The following is a 12,689-nucleotide window of genomic DNA, read 5'->3' on the forward strand; positions in this document are numbered from 1 at the left end:
AGATGAAATAACCATTGAAAAAAAATGTATCTCCATCCCGTCGCCCATTTTTCTCGTTTGTGCATATGCAGGGTAAATACAAGAAAAATGGAAAGCGATTGCATATTTTTTCTTCAAGTAAGGAAATTATCTAAATTCAGTTTTGTTAAAAAATGTACTCGGCCAAGACAACAAGTGTAAGTTTCGTAAGAAAATCGAAGTCAGACAAATAGAAGAAACTAGTAGAAAAATTTGAGTGGTGAATAATCAAATTGCGCATTGGTCAGGTCGGATCAGGTCTCAATCAGAATTTAATAATTTACCGTCACATTTGTATCTCAATTTACTCGAAACAAGGAAATTTTGAAACACACAAAAACACCGTTTGGTATTGCTTATTAATCGATTTTTGTTGCTTAATGAGGTAGAAACCACGATAGTATTTGAAATTGTTCAATTATTTGTATTGAAGTTTCATGAAAAGTTTCATTTTTTATTTTATAATTCGCTAAAATGAGTAGGTATAAGATGTACAGACAGTATAATTAAATAATATCAGTTCTTCCGAGAAACAGCGAGCACTTGTGGTCGAAAAGTTCGTGAACTTTCTGTAACAGTTTAAATTTTTTAGGATTACTTAGGCCTGGGTAACACTGTGTTGAGTTGGGCTTTTGAGTTAATGCCGCTATGAGTTGGTGATTTATAAGTCATCGCGCTGCACCTCGAATTGCGCATGTGGCGGAATAATTCTTTAAATCAGAAGTTTTAATTAGTTGAAATTTAGTTGGTTTCTATCATCGCTCGGAAATTGACCAATAACTTAACTTTTAAGCGATTTCTTCGCAGTTTTTTTGTTTAGTCAATATTTTACAAAAACAAAATTTATTCGGTTATTAAGTTAGTTTAGTTTTGGCGTTGTGCATTAATCACTGCAGCTGAGTGAAATTCAGACAAATATAGGTGGGTCTAAATTTAAAATTAAATTAGGGAAAGATCGACACTCGGAGCGTTTTTCGTTTAGTTGTCGTTGACTTCCGTTAAGTGGGAACGTGAAACTTGCCTTTGGAAATATTGCAATGCGAATAGGCACTTTCTACAAAAATGCCAACAATAAACAAGCTGAAATCGAACTGCCAAGTGCAGCATGAATCATCGAAAGGGCGAACAATTAAATGATTAAATAATCATGTTTATTCTGTAGTTCGGTGTCTTTTTTCTCGAAACAGTGTATGAATGTTCAGTTTGCTACAGATAGTGGACGAAATTGATCGATAATCACACTCTGGGAAATATAGAATCATTGTGACCCTTATGGCAAGTGCGGTAGTATGTGAAACTGTAGTCAACTTCTTGATGATTAATGGGTAGAAAATGGATGCTGGGGCGCCAGCTTGCAAAACACTGGTAAGAATGATCTCTAATCTACAATTCTTTTAGCTTGAACTGGGTTTAGTTTTCCGATAAGCAACTGAAGTTTTATGGATTCTTTATATTTCTCTCTCTTTGCTTTGCTGATTTCAAAAAAGTTTGGCTTTGGACATATTTCCTGCTGTACTAAACACATTTTGTTCTTTTTTTTCTAGATGGCACTGCGCAATTTTCGGTAAGTTTAGCATTACTTTGCCCCTGGAAGAACTTTTAGTCCCATATTTAGTGAATTTGGTATCGATTGAGCTATTGGTTCTTTCGGAGTTAAGATTTAAACTTTGGAAATATTTTGGGCGGCTTTGTATTTTTTATATCAAGCTCATCTTAAGCTTTTTGCTAAAATGTTTTTTTTTATTGCAAAATCGATCGAAACATGACGCCACTCTTTTTGACGTTGCTCAAGAACCATTTGAGCTGCAGAGTTCGTTTTTTATAGCATTGGATACATAATTGGTAACTTGATTCAGTTATAGCAACATGCGTGAGCAAACTCTGGTGAATTTGTCACAAAGGTCATACGAAATTTGAATATCAGACATTTAGGTGCAAGTTAACGCCAAAATTTCATTTAAAAAAACGTTTACATCATCTCAATCTTTCAAATTTCTACTGGCTTTACTTTAGAAGTTGGAATTTTTCAATGAAGAGTTTGCAGATGCGTGAAAGCGTTCATTTTCAAGTCAACATTTACGAAGCGCGCAAAATTCAGGATTTCAAGCGATTTGAATGAACTTTTGAGGGTTTGCAGGAATTTTGACAACATTTAGAGCGCACTATTCTTTACTCAACGCCCAACTCTGAACTTGTAGAGTATTTTTTGTTTATTTTCGAAATGTTTTCCCGCAACAAATGGGCGACTGCCGACCGACACAGCAATTCGCCGGTGCTGTTGGGTTGGCTCACTAAGCCATTTCGGCATCACTGCGCCAACTCCCGAAAATTCACTGAGTTACCCATGCCTAGGATTACTGTTGTCTTATAAATTTTCGTATTTATTTTTAATGTCGGCAACTAAACAACCATTTCATCCGTGATAACCCTGCACAAACACAAACAGGAGTAAACAAGCATTGATGTTGATAAAAAAATTACTCAATAAATTTTATGCAATAAAAAAATTATTGCAGTAGATTTATCTATCAAAAAGAAATGGAAATTTAATGCAAGTTTCCTCCCGCTATCATCAATCTACAATAAATACAATTAATTGCTACGTTTAACCTTTCCTGTTAACAAATTACTTAAAACTATATCGTACTTTAGCAAGTAAATTAATTAACTTAAGATTCATGCTATCGATTCTAAGACCATAATATTAGTGCGGGTTATTGTGCGTTTTCCGTTACTCATCGAAGCCCTTAGAATGTGTGGTTTGATGGGACGCTTTCGACGTTCATATAGTGGTAATTAATGGCGTAAATGGGATTTTCAGGGTTTCTTTCAGAGCTCTGCGATTCTACTTGATTTCGAGTTTGATCAACAAATTCTGCCAAAATCAGATTGGTATTGATTTCTGAGATGATTTTGCATATTTAGTGCGTATACACTAAATAAGAAAGTACACGGCTGAGACACTTGAAGCGGAAGGTTAATTTTAACAGTTTCGGATAATGAGCCGAATTCTAAAAGAAAACTTGAATATTAGTTAGTTTTGATGTAAGGAGTCTGAGATGATCCCCACCAATATATTTCGACTGGCGCTGATAACTCACCTACGTTTCCCATTTAGCCAGTATTGTCTGGTTTATCAGTAAGCGATTTATTAGTCTTTAGAAACTTTATACCTTACATTAAAATTCCCCAGTTCAAAGAGTCAAGTGTCTAACTGGTCGAGATAATTAGAACTCGACTAAAAAAAGGCAAATCAAATGAAACATGCAAAAAGAAAACAAAATAAAAGTCAACGTAAAATTTATTGAAATAAAAATGTTTATACAACTAATAAAAACAATAAAGCTTTCGAACTTAATAGAAACTCCTCCAGGTTGGCAATTAGTTTGAGCGATTCACAAACAACCAAACGTTAACTGCTTTCCACGCCCCTAATTTTTGCAGCTGATATAAAATTAAATATTATTTTTGTACACATTTTAGAACTATGGCGTGTGGAGCGTGGAAAACACTTAAATGACGTAGAAAAATAGTAGTATCAAATCAAGTAGTAGGTACATTGTTACAGAGAAAAACAGTAGTTGGCAAATGAAACTCAATGTGACTGATTGACGAAATTAGTGCGCTCGGATGTTTTTCTCTGTGACTTGTCGAACTTAAAATTATAAAGGATGAGCGGCCTGTACAAGGCAAACCTTCAGATCTTTGGCCAAATGCGAAATATCAACGATCGAATCAACCATCTCCTGAACCGCACTGACCAAAGGAAATTGAAGTGCTGCTTGTTTCGTCTTATTCACGCTAGTGGCCAAAGCATCCGATAAAGCGTTGGCTAAACGCAAGGTTCGTTCTTTAATATCTTTACATGAAATATTTCTGTGAACTGTATCTCCTATGTGAACTAATTTATGGGCACTGAGTACTACAAACTTGCCATGGGCGAGAAAGATTTTGGGCGGATGATTATGCTCTACCGTCTGAAGGAAAGAGTCTATGGCATGTGTTAAATTGGTGTGGTGCGTGATAATTTGCGATGCAAAAAATTTGAGAAGTTGCTTATCGTCGTGTGGTAATGCTGGGCTGCCTTCTTCGAAAACGGCGTCGTCTGCGTGTTTAACGCAGTTGTCGAAGCCCTTTTTCAGTTCTTGTGGAAGCTCGCTGAGAATTTGGGCATTCTGCTTGGAAACGTTTTCTTTGGAATCGAAACTTACATAATCGTACTCTTCCGCCCATTCGGTTGAACTAATAGGTTGTTCTTTCTTGAACAGAAGCGTTCCGTTCCCTTGAATAAAGGACGCTATTTGCCGGACATCTTCCGTTAAAGCTCTGGCGCAAGCCACCAGCTGCTCTAGTTCATCGGGTTTGGAAGCTTTGTCGGAAGTTTCTGGCCGTGCCAGCAAACTGAGTGCCCATCTGTGCCTTTCCAGTACTTCTGACGCCCCTTGTACTAACGCGTCGGATTTTCTAAGCGCTGAAACTTGAGGCGCCAGTTTGACCACTAAATTTTTATCGGAAGCTTTCGCCGCATTTCCCAGCGAACCTTCGCCGAATTCCGCCAAATCGTGAAGGGATGTCCGTAGCCTCGTTACAGCCAGTTTGATTTCCAGTCTATTGTTTTCCAATTTTTCTCGCGTTCGCCAATTGGGGCAAACAAACCCGAGTAACTTTGAAATTGCACTCAACGTATCAGTCTCTAGCCTCTCCAAATTTTCCAAAGCTGAATTTAACTCTAACGGTAGTTCTTTCAGTTGCTGCTGAGATGGAGGAACGTCGTAGGTGGGCTGCGGAGGCGCCAACACCAGCTGGGGGCCCCGATTAAGCGGTCTAGGAATGTCGTAGTCGGGCATGTTGGTCATGCTGCTACGGTTTGAGGAACTTAGTGAGTCGGCTGTCAGGGAGCTGGCCGAACTCGATGAGGTGAGTGGATGGTTGATGTTGAGCGATCGGGGAATATCGTAGGCCTCGCCCGATTCTCGACTTATGGGGGAGACGCACGACGAGGGCGCTGGGGAGAATCTGGGGCAATTTCGGTAGGTCTCGTGCCCCACTGGAATGGCTCGGGGGGGCACGTCGTAACAATCGTTAACTTGATCCCGCGGACTGATTCCGGGACTGTGGCCGGAAACTGGTATGGGGGAGCATCTTAACGGCGGCGTGTCGTACAGGTAGACATCATTGAACTTTTTCGGGGTGATCACCTACAATAAAACACACATTGAACTAAGTTTATAATCTCGGTGGGAATCAATAAGGCTTTGCTATAACTCAAGCCAAAATTAGTGACAAAAGAATCGTATATTATGTTATGTTATAAGCACAGAATGGGTGCCATTTCCTCCCAGTATGTGTAACTCCTTACTATGCGAGTAACATACTATGCTTAACTACAGGGATTTTTCAAGAAAAAGACAATTAACTACGTAAATTAATGTTGAAAAATGCCACATAAGGCCATATAACCATGTTACAAAGTAGGCATGATCGCCTTGTTACTCAACCCCACTTCCGATTTAACAGTTTAAGAGCGAATACCACCCTCCTCGAGGGTTTAATGACAGTGTTTGGACATAAAGTAAATAAACTTGAAACGTTTCGTTTTCGGTGGCCCACCCTGTATAGCTCCATAAACAAGAAATTGCATTAAAGGTACCGTAAACACTAGATTATAACTAAATCATTTTAAAATTGAATTTACATTACTCGGAAAATTTCAAACTGATAAACTTGAGGTCCGATTTTGCAAATATAGAGAAATGAACGGTTCACATTTTTATGTTTCAGTAAAGCAAGTTCTCGAGTAAGAAAAAATAGATTATTTAAAGCCGTTTTCGATATACATATTAAATCATATCCATATTTTATCAAAAGTTTTATCAATTTGCTGTAAATTATACAAATCCTTGAAATTAGTGATATTTTAGCTAGAATCCAATGGCATTTTTCAAATGAAACACCCAGTCATCGAGAACATTATTAAATTTCCTATCAAATGACATGTTTTCTAAAGACTGGAAATATATTGAAGATTGACATTAAATGTCATAATGATTGAAGATGATGCGACACTTTAAACCAGCTGTCAGCTTGACAGTTTGTCAGTTGATAGTTTGTGCGACACAATTTTTTGTATTAATTTGCTTTAAATGAGGAATTCTAGGAATAGAAGAATTTAGTCACAAGGTTCGTGAGGAATAAATAGTTTTATCAAAACTTCGTTTGAATAGTTGATTTTATTAATTAATAAATCACTGTAGTGATAAGCGCAAAAAACCTGCATCTGAAACTACGCTGAGTGTGAAGCTGACAGCTGCTTCAAAATGTCGCTCAGTCTCCAACCGTTATGACAAATACGTCAAAATATTCGAGTTTTTGCAAAAAGTTTATTTGGAAATTTGACGCTTTAGATCAATTTTTTATACATGATATACCATCTTATGGGGAATTTAATACTCTTCCCGATCATGGACTAATATAAACATTTTATTTGAAAAATTATAATTAAGTTACAGTTACACAAAAATTACAATTAAAGTGAATTTTATTTGTAGCTAAAATATCACTAATTTCAAGACAGCCTGGATAAATGTACAGAGCCAAAATGTTTAATTTCCGGGTATCGAAATGGCGTAATCAAATATTTCTTAGTTATGTTTTGGTAAAAAAAAATAATTTTATTTACTATTTTGGAAAGCGCCTTAAATTGTACAATAATATACAAGGTGTCTCATTTAAAATGTCGCATTTTTTAAAATATTTTGGGATGGTAGAGCAAATTTGATTACAAATATATGTACAAATCTTCAGAGAGATCATACATCGTGGTCTCCGTAAACGTCTAATAATTATTAATTATTAATTATTAAAGAACCATTCATTAGACATTATTCTAAGAAGCACACATCATAAAAATAAAGCATCTAAGTACTTTTATACAGAGTGATTTTCAATATACAGGGTGTCTCGTAAGCAAAAAGCAAATTCTTCGGTTCAAAAGAAGACGTTAGTTTTACTAACAAAATATGCCTGGCTTCTCTACTATAGTTAAAGTTCTTCAAAAAACTTAGGTTTTTTGAAATATCGGGAGACTGATGCGACCCATTTTAATCAAACTCGCGCTGATAGTTTGTGTACGAAAAAAACACTCAATAATTCACCACTTGAGCAGTGCAATCAAACTAGGTTGCATCTTCAAAATATGAGTCTTACAGAAAAATAATTTCACGAGTTTCATTAAAATCCATCCTAACATTCTCCCGGTATTTCAAAAAACATAACTTTTTTGTAGATCTTTGACCATCAATAGCAGAGGATTCAGACATTTTTTGTTAGTGCGTTACGTCAAATCGTATTAACTTGATCCTTTTACAGCTGGTTTAGTCATGTGCGTATGACACACCATGTCTCATGCACTATGATTTACTTTTGAGATAGAATGGAAGCAAATATACAGGGTGATTTGTTGTTGGGTCTCAATGACCAAAACAACTTGTAGTTGTTGGAGCATATGAGAGAGCGTATTTGCTGTTGGATTTTTTTTATTATACTCTGTGAAACTTCAAATGGACGACATGGATAAAGTTCACCTTCCATCCGGATAAACTCAATCTTCTACATGAAAAACGCACAGATTTCACGATATGTTAATTTACGGTGGTAATTACAAGCAAATTGAATATTCTAGGCAAGTGAAGAAGAAAATGGTCTCAAATTTCGTGCAGATTTTTCGTAATTCGAACTTTTCAAGAATTAAATTACGTTTTTCTTCATTATTGTTGCGGGAACTCAATTTTGAAGCACCTTCTTTAAAAAAAACATATTCAACCGACTTTCAAGAAAATGTGAACTCGTATCTAGTTTGTTACATAAATTTTACCTGAGAAGCTTTTAAAGCTATATCAGGAAAATTTCAACACTCAAGTTAATTCTTGAAATTAAATTAAAATACTCGTAAAAAACCCGCTAACACCCTGTAAACGAGCATTTCGGAAAACGTTTTAGTAGATAGATCAATTACCTGCAAACTACCATCATATAAAGATGTGTATCTGCAAGTTTATCGTTACGAAGTCTAACAAAGAACTTCCATATCAGGTCGAGACAACTTCACTATAAGGACAAATTATACAAAAAGCAAGTACTATGTGGAATACCTTATACAGGCTGACTCATTCCTATTTTTAGAATTGCACTTGCATTTTTCTTGTGCAAGAAAATGTTGGCTTTGCTCGGCTCTGCTCTCTTTGATGTTTTATACCCGGCATGTTACGAATCGGAAGCGTCCCAAGCCAAAGAAAATTAAATAATTATGGGTCTGCGTTCATTTAGCTAATTGGCGAGATTTATTGATTGCCATTAAATATCTCAAAGACATTTTGATGAAAATTCTGATTATCATTATCGGCTGCTTCCCATTACATTCCGAAAGCTGCACAGTGAGTTTTAACGAGTTTTAACCAATTCTTCACAAATAGACTGATTTAGAGTTTCGTTCTATTATTAGGCTGCTAGAATAAGCATTCTGTTCACATTTAAATAACAAATCAGACGTCTTCGGACGTCCCGAGTGATAAATCGGCCGACTGAAAGCATATACATTGAATTCCTTCAACAAATTTATGTTAATAGATACACAACTAATTTACAGTCAATAATTTAATTTTCGAACAGCCGCTTTGGTATTTTTAACTCAGTAAAGCATTTTTCTTTGAGTTCGAAACTGAATAATTTCAGTTGTTTTAGAGAAGCTGCATTTTACTAAAAATATGTAAACAACATTTTTCCCAATCCGATGAAATTCGAGAAAAATTTAATCAATTAAAATCTGTCTCAATAAACTCTCATTTCAATGGACAGGCAACTAGTTGGGACATGTGGACATTGAGACAAAATTGTTACTAAAAACAATAAAACAAAATATTACAATAAGCATTAAAAGTTGGAATGTGTCAAATGATAATTACTCTCGTGTTTCATTGTATTGAAAATCCTTTTCTTATTCATTGCTCCTGATTCGATACCTGTTCTTAGCATTTTCAATTCATATTTTAAGAATTAAATTGTATTCTTGTTAGATCAGAGGAAGATTTTAACATACAACTTTACATATCTTACAATACAAACCAGTGCAAATTTCTATGTTCGCTAACCTCAGGCACCACCAGGACCTGTTTCGAGCCTATTAGCTCTCATCAGCAGCTCATTCTCATTAGCTCATTTGTTTTTATATTCTACAATTAAACGCCAAAAAAAGTTTGCTTCTTCTTCTATTCTTCAAACTTGTTTTTATATTTTGATTTGTATCAACATCTTTTTACTGTAGATTTACACACAGGTTTAATAAACGTTAATATACGTACATTCAATTATAAATTTAAACCTCAACTTGCAAGGCAAGAAATTCTACTTATAAACAAAAACAAAAGTCGAAGATTAGCTACAATTTTCCCAGGTTCGACTTGGTAGAAACAAAATTGGTTTAGAAATATTATTTATGTAATCTTTTTGTTATCGCTTTTTGGGTAGGTAGATAGAATGCGAAACACATGAAATGTGATAAAATTAAGTAATCTAAATATAAAATATATACAGGGTTGTGCTTTGGTGCACCAAAGTGCTATACTTCAAAAAATATAAATTTTAGAAGAAAATGTGTCTTTTGAAAGTTTTCAGTGTTTAAAAGTTATATGTTTTAAAACAAGTTTTCAATATACCTAGTGGTAATCAACTATGTTTTTTTACTGGAACCACCATTTTGGACTTATCGTCAAAACTTTATGTAAGTTTGCAACCCGGTATATTTAAAAGCTTAAAATGCGCACATGTAAAAATCAAAAGCTTTCATGTGTTAACTTTCGTATTTTCTTCTAAACAGAACTCTTTACTAAACTACATACATAGGAGCAATTCGTAACCACTCAATTTTCTCCTAAAAGAAGCAATAAACAAACGTCGGTGACGAGTGAAACAAATTAAAAATATAATTTAAAGTTTTTTTATTAAAAAATATATTAATGATGCGGTAAATAATCATTGGTGAACCACTTTGTTAAAAAAAATGTAATACATATAGTTAAAGTGTACTATTTGAGGCAACTAAGCTGCTGAATAAATAAACGTCTCTGACGGCGCTCGTAAGTGAAAAAAATTATCCAAAATATAAAAAAATCAATAAAACAGTAAACAGTTTACAACTAATTGAAACAAATTAACTTTAAACGTACTTCTTTCAGTTAAAATGCAGCAAATTAATGGCTTTCACAAAACGATTTTCTTTTCTTAACTACCAAGTTCACTGAATTAATTCAATTCGGTTTGGTAGCAATTTAAATTTAAAATAAAAGCGCCTTATGGTACTGGTAACCTTTAGTGCACACTCAATTAACTTTCAAGAAGCAAAAACACTCAATTCTAACTTCTCGGGAGAAATGTGGTGTTGAAAGATTTAATGCCGTTTACGTCTGGCGCCACTTGCACTTCTGTTTTGATGGTACTGTTGATATTGAAGCAGTTTTTGCAGAACAGATGGATCTCTGTTTGCTGTTCACACTTAAATCCGTTTTTTCCTCTTGCTAATTTTTTTCTGACGCTTCCTAGAAATGATGCCGATAATTCCGCCAACATATTCTGCGTCAAACTCGGCTTGATTATTTTCAATAGAGCTAGCTAATAAACGTAAAAACAGATTGTTGTAAGAGTACCACTTACTCAACCTATCTAACCGCGCCGATATATTAAATAAATCCCAAACTGCTCTAAACAAGACCATAAACCTAGAACTGAAATTTTACAACCAGTAGCTGACTATCTATTAGTTTTAAAAATATTTCTAGTTAATTAGTACAAGCTTATGCAAGTCGAAGGACCATTAAACCGATCGTTAAAGCTTAATCTCCAACAGTCACCTATTTGTGTCTTTTAACGATAGATTAATGTGCGGGTTAATTCTCGTAGATGTTGTCGAATTCCTTCTCGAAATAACGTTGCAGATGACACTTTTTGAAAAATAATCACTGGGTATTAAACACGCGCACCCACAGTTGGGCGAACATCGATCATATTGAACATTTTTTTTTCTGAATTTTCCTAGGCCATATTGATGGTTGCATATGAAAAGGAAAGCGACACTATTTGGTCAATGAGACCCGAGCATGGAAAGTGCTTTTAAATTTAGTTAAATGTTTTTAGAAAAATTCCCGTTTAAGCCTTAAATTAGGTGTGATTTATTTTTACTAGAGCAATCCTGTTTACAACTTTAACTGAAAAGAAGCAATTGATTCCAAATTATCAAAAAACCTTAATTTTTTTGGGGCTGTATCATGAAAATTTTGGAAAAATTTTGTAGGAGCATTGATTGATTTATTGTTAATTGTTCTCAGTATTTTCATCTTTTTTCATGAACGCCCTTCAACAATATCAGTCTCATGGAAAATTAGGGCTCTCATCCGGGGAAGCTTCTGAATCTGTATCTTTACCTGTCTCTAGCTCTAAATTTACTGGTGATATTTATGTACACGTATGTTTTTATCACTTAACAMAATTTCCGTTCTATTTCCGGAAAGTCGGGTTTTGCAAAATTTTTGCGGACATTTTACCGTTGCAATTGAAATATCGAACGAAATTATCTAATCCTGGTAATAAAAATCCCGGTTACCCATCACTAATCAAACTAATATATTGTTTATCCACAGGCGCAATATTTTGCATTAAACTTGAAAAATAATAAAATTGGATCTACATACATATTTCGATACGTAAAATTGCAGCAAAAAAATCTGAAAATAATATAATTTGAAATTGAACAACGACATGAATTTTAGTCGCAATTTTCGAATTAATGTAAAAGAGCAAGCTTTAACATGAATAAAATCGCGACCGAAACCTTTAAAACGTCATTTATAGAACAGCACCAAGCGAAACATCCAACGAATAATCGATAAGCGAGACCAAAAACCAAAGAAAAAGTTCCATTTGTTTGCTCTTCCAGATAAAAAAAAATGAGCAGCTTAGGGACCCAGTTTCCCAAGCTGCAAAATAATTTAAATAAATAAATAACGGACCGTACGATATTTAAGCACGTAATAAATAAATACAAAAAAAAATAAACCAAAAAAGCAATAGAACCGAATAATATCGAAGATAAGTTCTTTCTTCATACTAACTTTAACAAAAAGCTAATAATGGATGCCTGATAAATATTTAGATTTAAAAGTCCTCAAAGAAAATAATAAACGATGGATTAAGTGGGTAAAAAACGGAAAAACGAGGCAGAAATCGAAAAACGGCAAAAAATCGTAACATAATAATCGATAAACAAAGACCTCAAAAACAAAAAAGTTTCAGTTGTTTCCGTCCCATGATTAGGCTTCTAGATATACACATAGATAGAGTGGCTCAATATTAAGGCAACGGTAAAAGACAAAGAAGCAAAAACAGATCATACAGAAAAATAGCAGAACCCGACAATATTGAAGATAATCCGTTTATTTTATAATCCGATAATTAAGATCCGTTTCATACGAACAAAGATTAGCCGTTTTATACATGTTTTGAATATAGTTTACAGTGCAGAATTAATATTGAAATTTAGTAAAACAAACAGGAGTAAAAAATTCCAGAAATTCAGCTCGATATCTGTTCTTTCGGATAAAAGAAGACACAATCTTCTTCTTCTT

At 34.6% G+C, this 12,689-nt stretch overlaps 1 protein-coding gene across 3 annotated transcripts in view; it reads right to left on the reverse strand.

Annotated features, from left to right (window-relative positions):
- Positions 1–3,301: 3,301 nt before the first annotated feature.
- The window catches only part of LOC109537125 (breast cancer anti-estrogen resistance protein 1), a 48,130-nt gene continuing 38,742 nt past the window's right edge, over positions 3,302–12,689 (reverse strand). For all 3 annotated transcript variants that reach the window (XM_048665941.1, XM_019903710.2, XM_019903711.2), the window contains one exon: positions 3,302–5,216. In XM_048665941.1, the coding sequence (XP_048521898.1) occupies positions 3,681–5,216 (1,536 nt within the window). In that variant the 3' untranslated portion in view covers positions 3,302–3,680. The remainder of the gene's footprint in view (positions 5,217–12,689) is intronic.

This window comes from Dendroctonus ponderosae, unplaced genomic scaffold (genome assembly GCF_020466585.1).
Source record: "Dendroctonus ponderosae isolate FM_Combo_2020 unplaced genomic scaffold, Dpon_F_20191213v2 Dpon_F_20191213_4, whole genome shotgun sequence".
Taxonomy (NCBI): domain Eukaryota; kingdom Metazoa; phylum Arthropoda; class Insecta; order Coleoptera; family Curculionidae; genus Dendroctonus; species Dendroctonus ponderosae.